Source organism: Periplaneta americana, chromosome 8 (genome assembly GCF_040183065.1).
Source record: "Periplaneta americana isolate PAMFEO1 chromosome 8, P.americana_PAMFEO1_priV1, whole genome shotgun sequence".
NCBI lineage: Eukaryota > Metazoa > Arthropoda > Insecta > Blattodea > Blattidae > Periplaneta > Periplaneta americana.
In genome coordinates this window covers 83,707,342-83,730,995 of record NC_091124.1, presented here as the reverse complement: position 1 = coordinate 83,730,995, position 23,654 = coordinate 83,707,342, and the positions used below count along the sequence as shown (strand labels likewise).

The following is a 23,654-nucleotide window of genomic DNA, read 5'->3' as shown; positions in this document are numbered from 1 at the left end:
GGGGTTCGATGAATCCCATGTCAAATTTTGCTAGAATTGTATTTATGGACTTCCCAGATTCTCTCGCGTTATACAGATCCTGAAACAAAATTTGGCCACCTGTACTTTCCAAGTTCCAGTTATAACATAACTTACATGCGCATTATTGCAGCTAGGAATATTCAGGTGGCCCAAATTTTGTTTCTGGATCTGTACCAATCATGTTTGTAGGGATTTTCCACTCTTTTTCTTAATTCATTATTTACTGTTGAGTATATTTCCAAATATGTCAGATTTATTTTACAAGTTTCTGTCACTTTTTATCTTTTTTTAGCTAAACAGTCCACCATTTCCAAAAAGTTCCAATATTAGATGGTATCAACTGAAAATGCTTGTTAGAATATGGTTACAATGTTACATTCTTATTACTACTTACTTACTTGCTTACTTATTGGCTTTTAAGGAACCCGGAGGTTCATTGCCGCTCTCGCATAAGCCCGTCATTGGTCTCTATCCTGAGCAAGATTAATCCAGTCTCTACCATCATATCCCACCTCCCTCAAATCCATTTTTAATATTATCTTCCCATCTACGTTTCGGTGTCCCCAAAGGTCTTTTTCCCTCCGGCCTCCCAACTAACACTCTATATGCATTTCTGGATTCGCCCATACGTGCTACATGCCCTGCCCATCTCAAACCTCTGGATTTAATGTTCCTAATTATGTTAGGTGAAGAATACAATGCGTGCAGTTCTGTGTTGTGTAACTTTCTCCATTCTCCTGTAACTTCATCCCTCTTAGCCCCAAATATTTTCCTAAGCACCTTATTCTCCAACATCCTTAACCTATGTTCCTCTCTCAAATTGAGAGTCCAAGTTTCACAGCCATAAAGAACAACCGGTAATATAACTGTTTTATAAATTCTAACTTCCAAATTTTTTGACAGCAGACTGGATGATAAAAGCTTCTCAACCGAATAATAACAGGCATTTCCCATATTTATTCTGTGTTTAATTTCCTCCCAAGTGTCATTTTTTGTTACTGTTGCTCCCAGGTATTTGAATTTTCCTTCTTCAAAAGATAAATTTCCAATGTTTATATTTCCATTTCGTACAGTATTCTGGTCACGAGACATAATCATATACTTTGTCTTTTCGGGATTTACTTCTAAAACCTATGTCTTTACTTGCTTCAAGTAAAATTCCCGTATTTCCCCAAATCGTTTGTGAATTTTCTCCTAATATATTCACGTCATCCGCATAGATAAGCAGCTGATGTAACCAGTTCAATTCCAAACCCTCTCTGTTATCCTGGACCTTCCTAATGGCATATTCTTATTAGTACTGTTTTTACAAATTAAATTTTTATAGTTTGATAAGTTTTGTATTAAAATATATCAACTAAATGCAACGATGTAAAAATAAGATGCTTGCGCGCAACACGGAACATGTTGCCGGCAGAGGCAATGGGTCAAAGAACTAGCACTTTTTATTATCATTAATAAGAACCACTTCGACAACCTACTGCCACTTGGAACAAATGTAAAATGGTCCATGACACACATATGTAAACTATGACCCATAGCACAAAGAACATAACATTATCAAAAAACAGATTTCCTAAAAAAATGGCACTTACAACGTTTGATATTTCCACCCTTCATTTATTTCTCATATTTTACTCACCTTAGGATTTTTTCCAACTGTTGCATGGACCAAGCTGTCTACCACTTCATGAACTGCTGATTCTGGCCTTGATACAATGCTCAGTAGTTTCGTTCCTATCATCTGTTACAAAATATACATTTATTATTATTATTATTATTATTATTATTATTATTATTATTATTATTATTATCATTATTATTATTATTATTATTATTATTATTATTATTATTAGTTATAACTGCATTGATTGTTCCTTCAATTAGGCCTATAGAGAATTAAGAAATGTCGTTAATGTAGGTTACTTTTCTTAGGCAGTTTCGGAAAAGTAAATGATTTCACATTGTATGTTTTTCTTAGTTATTACAGAACTGTATATTACGTTGTCTAATTTGGATGTAAGCATACAAATGTAAAGATAAATAATTATATCAGAATTAAGAATTTCATTGCACAAAATTTTCCGATAAAATGGCATTAAAGTTCTTAATAATTGATAAAAAAAGTTCCAAAACATTTTAACACACACGTTAGTGTATTACCATATCAAACGATGTCTCAATGTGAATAGTCGCCAATTTAACACTTGAGCCGCCTAGAATTAAACTGCAAGTTCTCCAAATTATGAAATACGGGGTTAAGGTATGTTTCAGTGCAGAATTTTGCAGGGAATGTGATAAACTACTCGTTTGGAGTCAAGCTGGAATTTATCTGCCTTAACTTCAGTAGTGAAATCACCGTTTGGAGTATAACTGCACTAGTTTTAGTCTTTTCTGAGAAGTCAGATTTTTGGATAAGTGCAGTTTGATTCTAGGCAACTCGTTCTATAACTTTGAACAGCCAACATTTCTGGCATTCTGCACTTCGCAGGAAATAAAATTTAAAATAGAACGCATGTTCATTCTCTGTTGTTTTCATATTAGACTAATTTTTAATTTTATAGTTTGTGTTTCGTTATAAATTCCTTTCGATAAAAGTAAACTGGATATTGTAACGCAACAAAATTACTGATCTATAAATGATAGGAATTGTAAAAATTATATACTGAAACTGAAAAATACTGTATATACAGAAACCTCAAGGAGAAACAGGCCACTAATTTTAAATGGCATAAGTTAGTAGAGATAGAATGTCAGTTGTGCATTTTAAATCACTGCGAGTATGTCGTGATAAAGATCAAACACAATGACAAATAATGGCGAAAAATTATGTAAAAATTACAACTACATTTTTGCACTAACTGTTCCATGTTTAAAATTATTATTTTCTTTAATTTGTTATTCTACGACGCTGTATCAACATCTCAGGTTATTTAGCGTCTGACTGAAATGAATATGATAATGCCAGTGAATTGAGTCCGGGGTCCAGCACTGATAGTTGCCTAGCATTTGCTCATATTGGGTTGAGGGAAAGTTCCGGGAAAAACCTCAACCAGATAACTTGTCCCGACCGGGATTCGAACCCAGGCCACTTGTTTTCTCGTTCAGACGCGCTAACCGTTACTCCATAGGTGTGGACATGTTTAAAATTATAGAAGAATAAATTGAAAAATGACTTTGAAATTCAAAATAATAAATATGTAGAAGAGATATTTAATGACAAAAAATCATATTTAGAATTAAATACATTTTTTCCAAACATAAAAGCTTCCAATTTATGTTATTGGTCAGCTAGCTCTGCCCTTCAATTATTAGTCCGTTATAAAACTCAATAAATAAAATAAGTACAAGTGCCTAAGACCATTTCATGAATGCATTCGTATAAATGCAAACAACAAGCATCTTTATTTTTAATGTTCTGTCATTTGAAAATAATGAATACGATACCTTGTATTTGGCGGGATATCCTTCTCCATAGAACTCACGAACATTCTGCGGAGTTTTTTCCCAGTTCCTTGCTACAGTTCTGTCAATCATTTTTGTGTCCGTTATATTGGTTCTGAAAAGTACGTGTAAATATATAAGAGTGCACATTGTAATCATGTCAACATTAATTTCATAGCATTATATTTAGATTATAGTGTATGGAAAAACTCGCATACTAAGCGATGTCCTCTAAACTTCTAAACACTGGTTCAAATATCCTATATATTTTGGTGAAAGAGCTTAAATAAACAGCAAAAATATGTTACTTTCCATATTTCTCTTTATATTCCCAGAGCAATACAAGACTTTCATTCTGAAACGCTCCATAGTTACTCTGGCGACATCTCGGAGCATATTTTCTGTAATAGCCTGAACCCCATGTAGAATCAATCTTCCAGCTATAACAGTTTTTTATACACCCTACAATTTATGATGTCTTAACGGAAAAGCATAGTTGTGTAAAATGGTACCTTTTAGTTAGGTAAAGTTACATTAAGACCGCTACATTCATCGAAATTAATAGAAAAAAATAAATAGCTTAATGTGCTAATTTTATATGCATTCATTCATTCATTCATTAATTCATTCATTCATTCATTTTTAGTGTTCTGCTCAAGCGCAGGTCTTTCACTGCAAACTCAGCTTTCTCCACTCTTTCCTACTTTCTGCCTTCCTCTTAGTCTCCGCATATGATCCATATTTCTCAATGTCGTCTATTATTTGATATCTTCTTCAGCCTCCAACTCTTCTCCCATTCACCATTCTTTCCAGTGCATCCTTCAGTAGGCAGTTTCTCCTCAGCCAGTGACCCAACCAATTACTTTTTCTCTTCCTGATCAGTTTCACCATCATTCTTTCTTCACTCACTCTTTCCAACACAGCTTCATTTCTTATTCTGTCTGTCCATTTCACACGCCCCATTCTTCTCAATATCCATATTTCAAATGCATCTTATCCTTTCTCTTCACTTCGTTGTAATGTCCATGTTTCTGCCCCATGCAATGTTACACTCCACACAAAGCACTTCACTAGTCTCTTCCTTAGTTCTTTTTCCAGAGATCCGCAGAAGATGCTGCTTTTCCTATTGAAAGCTTCGTTTGCCATTGCTATACTCCTGTGGACTTCTTGGCAGCAGCTCATGTTACTGCTCATAGTATACCCCAAGTATTTGAAGCTGTCAACATCTTCTACTATCTCATTTAGAGTTCGCAAGTTTACCTTCTTAACTTTTCGTCCTATGATCATGGTGATTAAGTATCTATAATTCACGATTCATTTGGAATAAGCTTAAAAATTGATGTAAATTAAAAATGGGTGTACCTACTGTATATATAGCATTGTGATATATTGCGATTTTCATATCTTGTTGGAGAGCCGTAAGTACATGTGAACCGTACAAACTGTATTAAGTTGAAGAAGAAATGTCTATGTGTGTATACTGCAAACAAACTCTTCTAGGTATAGTGAAGAAAAAACTGTGAAAGTAAGAAATCTGATTGGTTACAGTATGTTTCACGAAGAAATATGCTTCCTTCTGTTGACTGGCTTCGTGTGGTTTACAAATTTTGAAAGTGTTTTGAGAAGTAGCATGGGACTACATTAAACACGTTGAAAACGAAACACAAACATTTCCTAATATACTGAATGAAAAGATCTCTAGTAGGTCTATAGATCCATTCGTTATTGAATGATACTCCAGAACTCGATCGTCATGTAAGCTCTCAACAAACGCCGACAAGAGCAGAAAAGTAAATCGTCTACAACTAGCCATAAAGCGGCGAAGAAAATGAAGAAAATCGTCAACTATGTAATGTGAGCACAATAACATAATATTCTTCTTAGAGCTAACGTTAATAAAAAAAAGAGTTGAAACCAGTTTGGAGGACGCACTGTCCCATGCTCCCCCATAACTCCGCCTATGGAGAGCTACCATTGTCCAAAATTCCATACGCTTCTCTGCTCTGTGGCCAATATTTAAAATATTTAAATTTGGTAATAATAAGCGAGCGAAGCTAAAGGAATGTGACTTTGCCAACTTTTTACTACAAATTAGTAATGGCGAATACCCTCATGTTTATCACGAAAAATCTGACTCGGATTTACCACTCCTCTATAATTTCTGAATTGATATCATTGAAATATACTGAAATTAAGTAAACTACACTGAAAGAAGCATTATGTTTTTATTAGCTAATTAAGCACTAAAAATGAACACTGTAACGAAATCAATGGCATAGTTTTATAGCTTATTTGAGGAGTTACTTCACCGTGAATAATTTGATTACTGAAGATGAGAGCGAACATTTGTAGTTTCCAACTGAATTCCTAGATAGTTTAATATGAGAGGATTGCCACCTCATATCTTACAATTGAAAGAAGGTTCTATTGTGATGTTATTGAGATATCTTGATGTTTCGCAAGTTTTGTTGAATGGCACTAGTTTGGAATAAGTATGATAATAATTATACAAATCTGATTTTCAGGTATAGCTCCCTGTAAACGTGTCTTGAATAATTCCAAGGAAAAAATTGTTACAAAGCTGGGTATGTGGATAAAAGGGGAATAATTGAGTCTGGGTCTGGTACAGTTCCTGGGTAGCTCAGTCGTTAGAGCATTGGAGTGTCCTAGAACAATTTTTCCCTTGAAATTATTAATGTATGATAATTATTTAGATTGCGTAACGTCATCAGATTCTTTGTAATTTTCGTTCAAAAGAAGATAATTTCCATTTATATTTGCTTTTTGTATAACGATCAATTAAGCTCAATGCCTGATATAAGGCAATTACTTATCAGAACTTGTATTCAATCATGCACAGCTCTATGTTGCACTATTCCAATCAAAATCTTGAAATACTAGAAGGTTCAAATAGCACTAAAGGGCAGGTACACAGCAAATTGCATGTGGAAAGAAGTTCTATATGTTTGTGAAAATGAATGCTGCGGAGCATCATGGGTTCTCTAGTTCACTTCTAATTTAACACAGATGTAACAAATTTAAAAAGTCATTCTGTCATAGTTCCAGTCATTCATAATGATGCTACAGGCACAAGACCTATTTCACAATAAACAAGTAGAGACAGAAATAAAACTAAAAGGCTTAACACATATTTCACAACAAACAAGTGGAAAGAGAAATAAAATTAACAGTAATGATGCTACAGCTATGTCAGTACAACATATTTCATGAGAAACAAGCAGAAAAAGAAATGAAATTAATAAAGCAGAAAAAGAAATAAAATTAAAAGTAATGATGCTACAGCTATGTCAGTACGACATTTTTCATAAGAAACAAGCAGAAACAGAAATAAAATTAACAGTAATGATGCTACAGCTATGTCAGGACGACATATTTCATAAGAAACAAGCAGAAAAAGAAATAAAATTAACAGTAATGATGCTACAGGCATAAGACATATTTCATAATAAAGAAGTAGAAAGAAATATAAAATTAACAGCAATGATGCTATAGGAATAAGACATTTCACAATAAACAAGTAGAAAGAGATATAAAATTAACAGTAATGATTCTACAGGCATAAGACATATTTCACAATAAACAAGTAGAACGAGATATAAAATTAACAGTAATGATGCTACAGGAATAAGACATATTTCACAATAAACAAGTAGAAAGAAATATAAAATTAACAGTAATGATGCTACAGGAATAAGACATATTTCACAATAAACAAGTAGAAAGAGATATAAAATTAACAGTAATGATGCTACAGGAATAAGACATATTTCACAATAAACAAGTAGCAAGAGATATAAAATTAACAGTAATGATGCTACAGGAATAAGACATATTTCACGATAAACAAGTAGAAAGAGATATAAAATTAACAGTAATGATGCTACAGGAATAAGACATATTTCACAATAAACAAGTAGAAAGAGATATAAAATTAACAGTAATGATGCTACAGGAATAAGACATATTTCACAATAAACTAGAAGAAAGAGAAATAAAATTAACACTAATGATGCTACAGGCATAAGACATATTTCACAATAAACAAGTAGCAAGAGATATAAAATTAACACTAATGATGCTACAGGCATAAGACATATGTCATAATAAACAAGTAGGAAGAGATATAAAATTAACAGTAATGATGCTACAGGAATAAGACATATTTCACAATAAACAAGTAGAAAGAGATATAAAATTAATAGTAATGATGCTACAGGAATAAGACATATTTCACAATAAACTAGAAGAAAGAGAAATAAAATTAACACTAATGATGCTACAGGCATAAGAAATATTTCATAATAAACAAGAAGAAAGAGAGATAAAATTAACAGTAATGATGCTACAGGAATAAGACATATTTCATAATAAACAAGTAGAAAGAGAAATAAAATTAACACTAATGATGCTACAGGCACACTAATGATGCTACAGGCATAAGACATATGTCATAATAAACAAGTAGTAAGAGATATAAAATTAACAGTAATGATGCTACAGGAATAAGACATATTTCATAATAAACAAGTAGAAAGAGAAATAAAATTAACACTAATGATGCTACAGGCACACTAATGATGCTACAGGCATAAGACATATGTCATAATAAACAAGTAGTAAGAGATATAAAATTAACAGTAATGATGCTACAGGAATAAGACATGTTTCACAATAAACAAGCAGAAAGAGATATAAAATTAACAGTAATAATGCTACAGGAATAAGACATATTTCACAATAAACAAGAAGAAAGAGAAATAAAATTAACACTAGTGTATGTAAGCCTAATGCTCCTCTCAAGAATGTTGTTGAGGATATGATGAAATTGAGTTCAGATTTTTCTAAGAGGGATCATGTAGTTATTGTGGGTGGGCCAGGTAATAGTATTGATAACGATTGTAACTATTCTATTGAGAAAGATGTCAACAACATAATTGAGATGAGCAGCCATACCAATGTGGGATTTCTCAGTCTTTTCAGCAGGTACGACAAGCCGTATCTTCACAGGAGGGTGCGGAGTGTGAATGTGCGGCTTGAGCGGGCTCTGATTTGACCTGGGGCATCACACATTGGTTTGATAGATGTAAGCCCTATAAGAAGGTTTGAATATACGTCACATGGCCTGCATCTGAATGGTAGAGGCAAGGAGCACCTTTCGGTTCTTATTGCTAATAGCATCAGAGGCAGCCATGTTAAAAAGCAGAGTTGTAATATTCCTGTGTTAGTTAATGCTAGGGCTTCTCCTTTTTTAGGTTAAACCTCCCACCAGTAAGGTGTTTGAAACAAGTTCAACTAAATTGTAAATGCTCTGATGTTTCTAGTAATGAACACAGTAACTTAACTATTTTTCATCAAAATATTAGGGGATTAAAACAAAAAACTGATGAATTGATCACTTCTTTAGCAACTCAAAAGCATAAACCTCAGATATTATGTATAACTGAACATCATATGAAGCAACAGGAAATACTACAACTGTCTTTACATGGATATGTATTAGGTTCTCATTTCTGTAGAGATGTCTTCCAAAAAGGGGGTGCCTGTATTTTTATCAGAGAGGATCTATTATTTAGTAAAATTGATATATTTGATTTTTGCCTTGAACAAGATATTGAAATCTGTGGAATACAAATTGGTTATGAGATATCAAATTTAATTATCTTATGTGTTTATAGGGCGCCAATGGGAGATTATAAGAAATTTACAACTAACTTAGATTCATTATTGAAAAGACTTTATAAACCACATACCGAATTTGTAATCTGTGGTGACATAAACATAGATTATCTATCAGAAAGCTCACGTAAAAGAAAATTAAACTCACTTCTTGAAACTTACAATCTTAGTCACACAGTAAGTTTTCCAACCAGAACACAAGCTGGAAGTAGTACTGCCATTGATAATATATTTATAGATAAAAGTAGATTGAATTCCTATTCAACAGTACCATTAGTCAATGGCCTGTCTGATCACGATGCACAAATTCTAAGTGTTTTCAATATGAGTGAAAAATTCCAAAGTGTTAATCTAAAAATAAAAAAAAGGATTATAAATGCTGAATCTCTTCATCATTTAAATACATGTCTACAAAATGAATCTTGGGAAAATGTATATAGTACCGATACCATTGATATTAATACTAAATTTAATGCATTTTTCACTACATTTACGAATTATTTCAATGAATGTTTTCCAGTCAAGGTGGTGAAAAAATGTAAAAGTAAAAACATGTGGATAACTCAGGGAATTAAAATATCATGTACTAGAAAAAGGAATCTATATTTAATGAGTAGGAATAGTGATGATCCTCATGTTCTTAATTACTACAAGAATTACTGTAAAGCTTTGACAAAAGTTATAAAAGATGCAAAGAAAATGTATCTGAATGAAAAAATACAAAATTCAGATAATAAGATTAAAACTATTTGGGATATTATTAAAAATGAAACTAATCGATATTCAAAGAGTGAAAATATTACTTGCATTAAAATCAATGATAGTAAAATAGATAACCCAAAATCAATTGCAAATCATTTTAACGACTTCTATATAAATATTATTCAGAACTTAAACATTCAAGATTGTGCAGAAGATGCTGCACTTGGTTACCTAACTGATGCATTTAACACTGAGTTTTTAGGTCTCAAATTTATTCCCACTACCGCAGCAGAAATCATGCATGTGATAAAACAACTAAAAACAAAATATTCCTCTGGATATGATGAAATTCCAAGTAAAGTTCTGAAAGCTTGTTCTGAATTATTATCCCATCTGTTAAGCTATCTATGCAATTTGTCAATGCAATGTGGTATTTTTCCAGAAAGACTCAAATATTCAATAGTAAAACCAATATACAAAAAGGGAGATAAATGTACTATTGCTAATTACAGACCCATATCATTATTAACAACATTTTCAAAAGTGTTTGAGAAAGTTATGTATAATAGATTATATCATTACCTGGAGTCCAACAATATATTAGTTTTAGAACAGTTTGGATTTAGAAAACAAAAATCGACAGAGAATGCTGCTTTTAGTTTGGTGGATGAAATACTAAATTCATTAAATTCGAACCTCATGTAGGTGGGATTTTTTGTGACTTGGCTAAAGCATTTGATTGTGTAGACCATAGTATATTAGTAAAAAATTGAAGTTTTATGGTATTAAAGATGAGATGTTAGGTTGGTTTACATCGTACTTATCAAATAGAAAACAAAAAGTAGAAATAAATGTACCAAATAGTCATAAAGTTACTTATTCAGAATTTAGAAATATTAAACATGGTGTTCCGCAGGGGTCAATTTTAGGTCCATTGTTGTTTCTAGTTTATATTAATGATTTAGCCTTGACCATAAACAATTCATCCCATGTAATTTTATTTGCAGATGATACAAGTGTAATTATTTCAAGCAAACAATACGATCATTTTATAAACACTTCTAATACAGTGCTGAATCTAATGAATGAATGGTTCCATGCAAATAAACTAGCACTTAATGTTGATAAAACCAGTGCAGTCAAATTTAGTACACACAATAGTGCTCAGGTTTCCTACAGTATTCGATTAAATGGAACTCATCTCAAAGAATCTATAAGCACAAAGTTTCTTGATTTAGAATTGGATAATCACTTGAACTGGAAAACGCATATAGAATGTATTACTCGTAAATTGAGCTCTGCCTGTTATGCATTAAGATCCTTATCTACTATTGGTGATATAAACTTACTTAAAATGTCATACTTTGCATATTTTCACTCTGTAATGAAATATGGATTAATATTCTGGGGTAACTCGTCTGAAGCTAAACACGTTTTTGTTTTACAAAAGAAAGCTATAAGAATAATGACCGGTGTGCATAAAAGAACCTCATGTAAAAATATTTTCCGAAACTTAGAAATCTTGACTTTACCTTGAGAATACATTCTTTCCCTAATGATGCTGTATATTAAGAATCAAGATAAATTCAGTACTAATCAAGACATTCATCATTTTAATACAAGACATAAATCAGATCTTCATCTACCCTCTGTTAGTCTAAGCTGTTTTAAAAAAGGAGTTCGCTATTCATGTATAACAGTCTTCAATGCACTGCCTAATTATCTTAAAGATTTGAAGAACAACGAGAAAAGGTTCAGAAAAGAATTAACCAAATTTCTACATACTCATACCTTCTACACAATTGATGAATTGTTTATGCTTGTGAATTGAATTATTCTACTTAAATGACATGTACAATTTTATATAGCTCAACTAAAATATGTTTTTATATTGACTTAATCTGTTTACTATGTATTGTATTTTTTGTTTAGCATAACTGATGAATTGTATGTACTGTAAATTGAATAGTATACTGTATAGGTCAACTGATGAATTGTTTAAGCTTATAAATTGAATTAATCTACTTCATATGAATTGTATAGCTTAACGAAAATAAGTTTGTAAATTGAACTAATTTGATTGTATATGTTTGTATAGTTTGGCTGATGAATTGTATATGTTCTTAAAATGATTACTAGTCTGTGTAGCTCTACTGATGAATTGTATATAGACCTACTGTAAATTGAATGGTAATATGTATAGCTCAACTGATGAATTGTTTATGATTATAAATTGAATTAATCTACTTGATATTAATTGCACAAATTTGTATAGCTTAATGAAAGTATGCTACTTTGTATTGTATATATTTGTATAGTTTTGGCCGATGAATTGTATATGCTTTAAATTGAATAGTAATCTATATAGCTCTACTGATAAATTGTTTGTGTTTGTAATTTGAAGTAGTTTGCATGATATGTATTATCAATTTCTGTATATCACAACTGGTTGAATTGTTTATGCCTTAAATTTAATTAAATTGTTTTGTATTATAATATAGCTCAACTTATGAATGATCGTTTGCGTTTGTAAATTTAATAATCTGATTGGCTATGTATTGTATACTTTTAGTAGAGCCATCGATGTAGCTCAGTCGGCAGACTCGCTGGGCTGCTGATCCGGAGCTGCGTTCGGGCTTGGGTTGGATCCCCTTTGGACTTTGGTTTCTTCCGAGGTTTTCCACAGCCGTGGGACTGAAGCCGGATGGTCTATGGCGAGTCCTTGGCATCAACACCTTTGATTTGATTACCTGGTTGGGTTTTTCCGAGGTTTCCCCCACCGAAAAGGCAAATGCCGGGTAATATTTTGGCGAATCCTCGGACCTCATTTCATCTCACTACATCTCGCCAAAATGTAAAAAATTTGTACAACATTGTAAAAATTGTAGAAAATTACTAAATTGTAAAACTATAAAAATTTGTAAAAATTGTAATTGTAATATTGTAAAATGTTGACATGTTCCACATCTTAAAGCTTCATTGCTCATGTAAGATCTATGGAATACAATAAATGAATGAATGAATGAACGAACTAATGATGCTACAGGCATAAGACATATTTCATAATAAACAAGAAGAAAGAGATATAATATTAACAGTAATGATGCTACAGGATTAAGACATATTTCACAATAAGCAAGTAGAAAGTCATTAAAAAGAACAGTAACAGTGCACAATTAACTACTTCCATAATATCTTAATATACACAGAACTAGATAGAGTATGCATGAAAGTGACGTGCTGAATCGTACTGAACTTACAAAATGTTTGGAACAGTCCAGAATTTAATCACTTTACAACAGAGATGATTAAGCGGTGTTGAAATGTATCATATGTGTTGATATTCCAATGTAGATTAGAGCAAAGTGAAACAGCTGTGTTGCTGCAGTATGGCGGAAAATGAAGCATATTGAAATTGGCTAATACTGTGCAATGTACGAATGATTGTAATTGTCCATGAGAAAACTTTTCTACTGCCTGCAACATAATTTTTGCTAAACGGGAGCCAGTATGAAGCTTGTCAACGAAAACATCGTTCTGGAAGAAAACACTAATCTATAGACAATGAGAATGCAAGAACAGTGTTCAACAAGATTCTGCAATCACCAAAGTAAATTCAGCGGTGTATTGAGAAACAACTCTATGTAAACCGAACGTGTGTTGAGACACTTGTTCATGATTTGGAAATATTCCTTATTGTATTCCGATCAACCATCGGTTAGAAGAGCTAGATAAGTTACAAAGGAGTTCTGGGTTTGTAACTGGCAAATTTTTATGAAAATCTCCCCTTCCCCTCCCCCCCCATTATTTGCTTCCTTGATAGATGTCACGTTATATTGAAAGGTTATGTGAGCAAGAAAAGAACAGAATTTCTCGTATTTTAACGACTTACACGTCCTTTATTGCCTGTAAAGGATTATTTCTTGTCATGGCCTCATTTGAGTCTATTAGATTGTAGATGGGCAAGGGAGACATGTTCCCGGAAATCAGGAAATATACAGAGAATTGTTTCTCATTTTTTTTTTAAATATCAGACGGTATTTCAAGTTACACGTATGAATTTCAACAAGCAATGGTTTAAGGTGACACTCCACTGAAAAAAAGAACATTTTAAACAATTTTTATTGGTTATTTCACTTTTTTAGAATGTATATGTTCATACTCCAAATGGATTTAGTTAAATTCTGATTACAAATACATATATTTAATTTTTTAAAATTAAGGTTGTAAGGGGGTGTGGCACTTAAAAAGAGTTGTCGAAATTATTTTTTTTAATCAAAGGATTCTTTTTTTTTTTTTTTTTACAAATTTCTGATTACAAATCTAGTAACGTTTTGTTCTAAAGTTGGCTCCCTGAAATTACTAGCTGAATGTAGCGGAGGACAATTTTAATAGGTACGTGTTACATAAATATTCATTTTACTTTCAAATCCAATTTTCCGTAAGTTTATTTTTATGTGCCAATAATCAATCGGGTTGAAACTTTTACTGCAATTATTTATGAGATAGCTGCACGATTCTATGCATTTATTTTGTAAGAAATGCTGATAGTTTATTTTATTAATATTTGTTTTCTTGAATTCTAGAAAAAATTAACATTTTCAGAATTTCAAGAAAATTTTTGAAAGTGAATACATGAGATATTTCATAAAATGAACGCATAGAAATGTTTCTCTATGTCTTGTGAATGTAACAAAAAAAAAAAGGGGGAAGCTTAAAAATTGAGATCTTCTACTAAAAACTTGGATTTCAAAATATTTATAAAAGTAAATAGAAAAAAATGAAAATTAAAGGCCAAAAACATTTGAGAGTTCAAAATTTGGATTTTGTTAGTCCTTTTCATAGTAAACGTGATCTGAAAATCTGATTGAAATAAAAATGATTAGGAAAAAAGTTGCCATTTTTAGTGGAGTGCCCCTTAAGGAAGATGATGTGACAGCGAACATCACTGGAAAAACATTGCGGCTTCTTCAGCAACACTTCGACGAACACCTCATGCTAAGGGGAACAGGGTAGGACTACCTCTATGCTGTGAATCTGTATTTCACACCACCAGATCACCGAGTGCTTACTTTTGGGGCATGGCGAAAGGACACATCTACCGCAATCTAGTGCCTCTGATATTGCCCAGCTCAAAAGAAACATCATTTTCACAGGATACATTTACGGCAATATTTGTTGATCTCCATTGCCAGCACGAAAAATGTTTGGAATTGAATTATGCATACCTGGAGCATGTGTTTTGATTTTACTCATTTCAGTACATTTTCGGCCATACCGTAAGTCTTAAGATAGAAGAAAATGAAACAAGTGTTTAAAGAATCTCCAAGAGAAAGAAGCCACGATTTAGACCTCCACAGAGGTATAGAGACAACGTCGAAAATTACTACAAAATTCTCCACTCTGCTGTTGGAAATATTCTGTATATTTTCAAAACAGACATCAGTTGACAGTCAAGAGATCACATAGCTCAGAACGTTGTATTATTATTATTATTATTATTATTATTATTATTATTATTATTATTATTATTATTATTATTATTAGTATTATTATTATTATTATTATTATTATTATTATTATTATTATTATTATTATTATTAACAAAAAACTGTGTTTGTTTTTCTATCGATATGAATATTTAAGTATCTGTGTTTTATAACCGGAAGGCTCGTTTGTGGGAGCCCTATACATACAACAGTGTCGATGTATGTGTAAGTAAGAATTCCAAGTTCAAAACTTTTAAGAAGGTAAATTAGGAATAAACCGAACCCGGTTAGAATCTTACATGGTACAAAGTGAGAGTACTTGCCAACACGGATCATACTCTGAAGGGCTCTTATAAGGGAGTGACCAAGTCCCGCAGCACAGAAGATTCAATGAAACTTTTGAAGAATGGAGAGTAAGTAGGAGGGGTTTGGAGTAACAGTGGTGCTCCCTAGGAGCAGAAGGAAAACGTGAAAGGTTTACAAAAATATCTAATTATTATATCACACGGGGAGAGGGGGGAGGGAAGGGGGAAAACCTAAGACAAGATAAAATTAAGAAATCCACATTGCAAAAAATGTTCCATCAAAAAAAATAAATAAATAAATAAAGAAGGAGATTTTTCAAGATTTAAAATAAAAACATCATGAACGACCTACTTAATCGTTAGGTTACTGTTTTTTTATATTATTAATTAAGTTGTGACTTGAAGTGTATGCTCCCTTACCTGTAAAACCAAGGCTGAATGGTGTGTACAGATACAGAACATCTCATTAACTCTCTTCTCAAAGTATCTGCCAGTGCCACCGCTGCATACTTCGACATACAGTATGCAGACAATCCAGAAATTGATATGCGACCTTGAGAAATCAAGAAATATAATATGTAAAATAGGTATATTTGGTATAAATTAAGAAAATATTGGAAGGAAGCGTTAAGACTGAAACTCATGTGAACTTGTAAAAACCATGCTGGCACTTAACTTTGCTATAAATTAGTGAAATTTGGGTCATTAATAAAGAAACAATGCTTGCTAACTGCATGCCGCGGCACCAGAAAAACAATTTATAAAGAGCTCAAATTCTGCTCTTGGTACAACAAACTGCGCTAAAGGTCACAAAGATAAACATTGGTGAAGGTGTAAAAAAATTGATCATAATATGCTAGTTGTCGATCATAAATGCCAATTTGTGGGAGGAGAGATTGCATAAGCGCCATTTTTGTGAGGAGAAGGATGTAGCTCCGTGGCCCATTTCTTTTACGACTCATCCCGACATTTATCTTAGCGCCTTAGGAATGTAAGGAAGTTCGGGGCTGAGGAAAACTGACATGTGAGCTCCAAGGCTGTTGACCACTTGTCTCACTCCAAGTTTCGCTGCTCCAATGAAGGAGTTCTAGATAATTTTGAAGTGTAGGTGACGAAAATGGACGTACTCTAATAACACATTTACGCTGATGATAGCCTTTATAAAGAACAGTTGGCGCAAATGCAGTTCACAATAAATACAATGGAGATAGTAAATTTTAAGCATTCCTATAAAATGGTTCTCTGAGTCAGGCAGGACATCATTTACCTAGTTCATTTTCTTATGATACGACATAACATAAGTTATTCAAGTCTTTTGTAAAAGAAATGTACAGACTCATAAACAAAATTTGGGCTACCTGCGCATGCGCAGTATGTTATAACTGGAACTTGGAAAATTCAGGTGACCCAAATTTTGTTCCTGAATCTGTACAAACACACAAAGATTTTTTTTTTTTTTTTGTTTAGAATAACTTGGATGCAATTGAATAACAACTGCTATAAATGTATGTATGCTTTCAAACTTTAGTTAAACTGCTCTCTCTCTCTCTCTCTGTCAATATTTCAAGTATAGAGAAAGTGTTTACGAATATGATATTACGATAGTGAATGTAGAAAGAATAGTTACTTATTTAACTAATAAAATAGACTTCCTGCTGGTCAATCGTACCTAATGCACTGGTCACAATAACAACTCTTCCTTTGGACTTCCGCAGCAGTGGCAGAAATGCCCTTGTGACTCTAACAACTCCTAAGGCATTGATGTCGATGACTTGGTGAAAATCATCCATAGAAGTCCACTCTACTTCACTTCCACTTGGAATTCCAGCGTTATTCACAACTGCCCACAACACTGAAAACGAATATCAGCCTTCATTTAGAAAACTGAAAAAAAAAAAGTGATCAGAATATAACTCGCACTTCTTACAAGAGATTCTCCCTATAAAAAAAAGAAAAAAAAAAAGACGTGTGTTCTACTAACAATGGACCGTTCCAGGTCGTGTAGCTTGAATTTAATAAAGGTGATAATTTAATGATTATGAAAATGAAGATGATGGAAATAGTAATGTCAATGATGTTACTGATGATGAGAATGGTAAGGATGATACAAATGTTATTCTACAGAAGAAGTCACATTTGAATAATTTCGAGGGGAAAATTGTTCCGGGGCCGGACATTGAACTCGGGACCTTTTGTTAAATGTACCAACGCTCTACCAACTGAGCTACCCGCGAACTCTACCAGACATTTTTTCCCTCTATATCCACAGACTTCAAAGAGGGCTGACAACCGTCAAGCAACCAACATTGAGTGTACAATAACTCTGTCTAGCTTAAATTGTGGTTTTCTGTTAACGAGCAGTGATAGGTGCCTGGTAGAGTTCCCGGGTAGCTCAGTTGGTAGAGCTTTGGTACGTTTAACCAAAGGTCCCGGGTTCGATGATCGGCCCCGGAACAATTTTTCCCTCGAAATTATTCAAATCAACTTTACAGAGAGTTATACCTGAAAGCTTGATTTGCAAGTCTCATTTGCATACACATGATAAATGAAGCATACTTTCGTTTCTTTCCTGTAGGGTAGACGTGACAATTTCCAATGATTTCTCAACATGGTCTTCTTTTGTCACATCAAGTTGTATAATTTTCAACTTTTCTGAGCAAGAGTTCTTCAGTTGTGAAGCTCCCTCACCATCAGGAAACAGACATCCAGCGAATACCATTATTCCTAGTTTCTCCAAATGCTTTGCAAGCTGATGGCCGAATCCCGAGTCACATCCTGCAGTTCAAAAAATAAAATATCTGTCAAAAGATAATTAAGATGGCTTAGTATAGATATTTACTCTTGTGATAAATATTTCGATATCAATAGTAGTGATTTAGTGCTGTAGGGTTACTTAAATGTGATTCAAATTTTATACTAGATTATTTGACAAAGTCTGTTGCATTTGAAAATGTTTCCAGCTAATACAAATTATTCTTATTATGATTTTGATTATTATTATTATTATTATTATTATTATTATTATTATTATTAATATTATTATTATCAAAAACTGTAGTGCCATTGTGCAATATTACATTAATTTTTCTTACATAGAATACTGGGTGTTCATTTCAAAGTGTGTCATGACGTCACTGTTGATGAGTCAGCGATTTGAAGCGAGTTTCAGCTTTTGTGTCAGAGAAGTTGCCTATTAATCAAAGCGTTCAATCTGAACTAGAGAACATGTACAGTATAACTTGAACGTCGTAGCAACAGATGGCGGTCTGTACGGTCTGTGTGCTACCATAACCTCTTTCGAACTGTGTTTTGCCGGGCAAGTCATACGCAGGGTATTTGTTATCATCGGTTGCGTACGGAAACATTCCACAACACAAATCAAATGCTCCGTGTCCTTGTTGACCGTCGAAATTAATGTCAACAAATACGTAAGTAATCGTCTTAACCTTCTCCACATATCCCGACAGTAAGAAAAAACTCACTTCAGTACATGTTTCGAAACAGTTCACATTCCTGCCACTACCGGCGTTACCGTACGTATCAGTAATTCTGAATGAACGCCGTACTTGCTAGGCAACTTCTCTGGCACATAAGTAATACACCTCTGAGGAAGTGTAGGAAGATTGAATTATCTAGGCTCATCGACTAGCCACATGACGACATACAGCGAGCAATGACAAACTTTGAACTGAACACCCAGTATAACGTTAAACATATCCTATTAAAATAAATAACGTATTATGCAGTTTAAAATTTGTTAGCCTACATGAAATTGAAAAAGTAAATATACCGAAATGAAAACGAGATATAGGCCTAAGCCTATGTATTCAATGTTCAGATGATTGACTGTTTAGTTAGTATAGTTATATATCTAAAAGATTAGTCGAAATTATTTGAAAATTTACTTTGATAAGGCGTACTGCTAGGATTGACAGGCTACCAACTTTCGGAATAACTGTCAATAATAAACCATACTAATCGTATATAGAAATGATATCATTATTACATTACTAAACTTAAAATATAGAATATACAGTCTCGCCCAAAATTATTGAAATATATTTTGTAACTTTCTACATTACTTTTTTCCTATATCTTATTTATTTATTTAATTTTGTCGCCATCATTCATATCTCGCATACATTTCTTTATTATTGTCGTATATCCATTAATTATGTGTTCATTTCTTTAACCATTTATTAATGTCTTTATTTCTTATAATTTTCTCTAACTTCTTTGCATGTATTTAAATCTTTCCTAATTTATTTAGTCCTTTCTTCAATCGTTTCACCGATTCTTATATACTTTCTTTCTTCCTTACTTAATAATTTTCTCTCCTTTCCTTTTTACTTTTCATTCTCATTTCACTCTTATTCTTCCTCTATTATTAATATTTCCTTCTGTCTTTCTTGATTTTCTCCGTTGTTTCCTTATTAAATTATTTTCTTACATTCTGTCGTCTTGTCTTACTTCATTTCTGTCTTATATATTTCACCTCATTCCTTTTTTCTTCAGTCACTCACTAACTGTTTAGTTTCCTTCATTCCTCCTTACATACTTTCTTCTATCTTACTTTTTTGCATTCTTATTAATTTATTCACATATTTATTTATATATGTAATTATTTATTTGTATCTTTATTTACTTTATCTGTCTGTCTCTCTGTCCGTCCGTCCGTCCGTCCGTCCGTCCGTCCGTCTGTCTACATATTTAATTATTTAAATTTGTTTTTCTCCTTTTTAATACATTTCCTCTTCCCTTACTTATTCTATTTCATCGCTTCTTCTTTTCTTATTGTCTTAATTGCTTTCTTTTTTCTTCTTCCATGCTTATTTTATTCTTTCCATTCTTTCCTCCTTTCTTAATTTCTCACTTTCATGCGCTCTTTCTCTCTGCTTTTTCATTTTTCTCCTTCTTTCTTCGATCCTTTATTTTTTTCTCAGTGTTCTTCCTTAACTTCTTCCTCTGATCTTTGATTACTTCTAGTATTCTTCCTTACATTCTTCCTCTGATCTTTGATTACTTCTTAGTGTTCTTCCTTATTTTCTTTATTTGATCAATTATTATTATTTCTGGTGTTCTACCTTACTTTCTTTATTTGATCATTTATATCTTCCTAGTTTTCTTCGTTACTTTCTTTTTTTTATCTTTCATTTCTTTCTAGTGTCCTTCCTTACCTCCTTTATTTGATCAATTATTATTATTTCTGTTGTTCTACCTTACTTTCTTTATTTGATCATTTATATCTTACTAGTTTTCTTGTTACTTTCTTTTTTATCTTTCATTACTTTCTAGTGTCCTTCCTTACCTCCTTTATTTGATCAATTATTATTATTTCTGTTGTTCTACCTTACTTTCTTTATTTGATCATTTATATCTTCCTAGTTTTCTTCGTTACTTTCTTTTTTTATCTTTCATTACTTTCTAGTGTCCTTCCTTACCTCCTTTATTTGATCAATTATTATTATTTCTGTTGTTCTACCTTACTTTCTTTATTTGATCATTTATATCTTCCTAGTTTTCTTCGTTACTTTCTTTTTTTTATCTTTCATTTCTTTCTAGTGTCCTTCCTTACCTCCTTTATTTGATCAATTATTATTATTTCTGTTGTTCTACCTTACTTTCTTTATTTGATCATTTATATCTTCCTAGTTTTCTTCGTTACTTTCTTTTTTTATCTTTCATTACTTTCTAGTGTCCTTCCTTACCTCCTTTATTTGATCAATTATTATTATTTCTGTTGTTCTACCTTACTTTCTTTATTTGATCATTTATATCTTCCTAGTTTTCTTCGTTACTTTCTTTTTTTTATCTTTCATTTCTTTCTAGTGTCCTTCCTTACCTCCTTTATTTGATCAATTATTATTATTTCTGTTGTTCTACCTTACTTTCTTTATTTGATCATTTATATCTTCCTAGTTTTCTTCGTTACTTTCTTTTTTTTATCTTTCATTTCTTTCTAGTGTCCTTCCTTACCTCCTTTATTTGATCAATTATTATTATTTCTGTTGTTCTACCCTACTTTCTTTATTTGATCATTTATATCTTCCTAGTTTTCTTCGTTACTTTCTTTTTTATCTTTCATTTCTTTCTAGTGTCCTTCCTTACCTCATTTATTTGATCAATTATTATTATTTCTGGTGTTCTACCTTACTTTCTTTATTTGATCATTTATATCTTCCTAGTTTTCTTCGTTACTTTCTTTTTTTATCTTTCATTACTTTCTAGTGTCCTTCCTTACCTCCTTTATTTGATCAATTATTATTATTTCTGTTGTTCTACCTTACTTTCTTTATTTGATCATTTATATCTTCCTAGTTTTCTTCGTTACTTTCTTTTTTTTATCTTTCATTTCTTTCTAGTGTCCTTCCTTACCTCCTTTATTTGATCAATTATTATTATTTCTGTTGTTCTACCTTACTTTCTTTATTTGATCATTTATATCTTCCTAGTTTTCTTCGTTACTTTCTTTTTTTTATCTTTCATTTCTTTCTAGTGTCCTTCCTTACCTCCTTTATTTGATCAATTATTATTATTTCTGTTGTTCTACCTTACTTTCTTTATTTGATCATTTATATCTTCCTAGTTTTCTTCGTTACTTTCTTTTTTTTATCTTTCATTTCTTTCTAGTGTCCTTCCTTACCTCCTTTATTTGATCAATTATTATTATTTCTGTTGTTCTACCTTACTTTCTTTATTTGATCATTTATATCTTCCTAGTTTTCTTCGTTACTTTCTTTTTTTTATCTTTCATTTCTTTCTAGTGTCCTTCCTTACCTCCTTTATTTGATCAATTATTATTATTTCTGTTGTTCTACCTTACTTTCTTTATTTGATCATTTATATCTTCCTAGTTTTCTTCGTTACTTTCTTTTTTTTTATCTTTCATTTCTTTCTAGTGTCCTTCCTTACCTCCTTTATTTGATCAATTATTATTATTTCTGTTGTTCTACCTTACTTTCTTTATTTGATCATTTATATCTTACTAGTTTTCTCGTTACTTTCTTTTTTATCTTTCATTACTTTCTAGTGTCCTTCCTTACCTCCTTTATTTGATCAATTATTATTATTTCTGTTGTTCTACCTTACTTTCTTTATTTGATCATTTATATCTTCCTAGTTTTCTTCGTTACTTTCTTTTTTTTATCTTTCATTTCTTTCTAGTGTCCTTCCTTACCTCCTTTATTTGATCAATTATTATTATTTCTGTTGTTCTACCTTACTTTCTTTATTTGATCATTTATATCTTCCTAGTTTTCTTCGTTACTTTCTTTTTTTATCTTTCATTACTTTCTAGTGTCCTTCCTTACCTCCTTTATTTGATCAATTATTATTATTTCTGTTGTTCTACCTTACTTTCTTTATTTGATCATTTATATCTTCCTAGTTTTCTTCGTTACTTTCTTTTTTTTATCTTTCATTTCTTTCTAGTGTCCTTCCTTACCTCCTTTATTTGATCAATTATTATTATTTCTGTTGTTCTACCTTACTTTCTTTATTTGATCATTTATATCTTCCTAGTTTTCTTCGTTACTTTCTTTTTTTTATCTTTCATTTCTTTCTAGTGTCCTTCCTTACCTCCTTTATTTGATCAATTATTATTATTTCTGTTGTTCTACCCTACTTTCTTTATTTGATCATTTATATCTTCCTAGTTTTCTTCGTTACTTTCTTTTTTATCTTTCATTTCTTTCTAGTGTCCTTCCTTACCTCCTTTATTTGATCAATTATTATTATTTCTGGTGTTCTACCTTACTTTCTTTATTTGATCATTTATATCTTCCTAGTTTTCTTCGTTACTTTCTTTTTTATCTTTCATTACTTTCTAGTGTCCTTCCTTACCTCCTTTATTTGATCAATTATTATTATTTCTGTTGTTCTACATTACTTTCTTTATTTGATCATTTATATCTTCCTAGTTTTCTTCGTTACTTTCTTTTTTTTATCTTTCATTTCTTTCTAGTGTCCTTCCTTACCTCCTTTATTTGATCAATTA

At 31.9% G+C, this 23,654-nt stretch overlaps 1 protein-coding gene across 1 annotated transcript in view; it reads right to left on the bottom strand.

The window, feature by feature from the left end:
- LOC138704834 (short-chain dehydrogenase/reductase family 9C member 7-like) overlaps positions 1-23,654 on the bottom strand; it is an 80,504-nt gene that overhangs the window by 4,403 nt on the left and 52,447 nt on the right. Inside the window, exons 3-7 of the mRNA XM_069833140.1 lie at positions 18,215-18,433; positions 17,328-17,510; positions 16,079-16,211; positions 3,469-3,580; positions 1,664-1,765 (exon numbers count right to left, since the gene is read on the bottom strand). Coding sequence (XP_069689241.1) covers positions 1,664-1,765; positions 3,469-3,580; positions 16,079-16,211; positions 17,328-17,510; positions 18,215-18,433 — 749 coding nt within the window. The remainder of the gene's footprint in view (positions 1-1,663; positions 1,766-3,468; positions 3,581-16,078; positions 16,212-17,327; positions 17,511-18,214; positions 18,434-23,654) is intronic.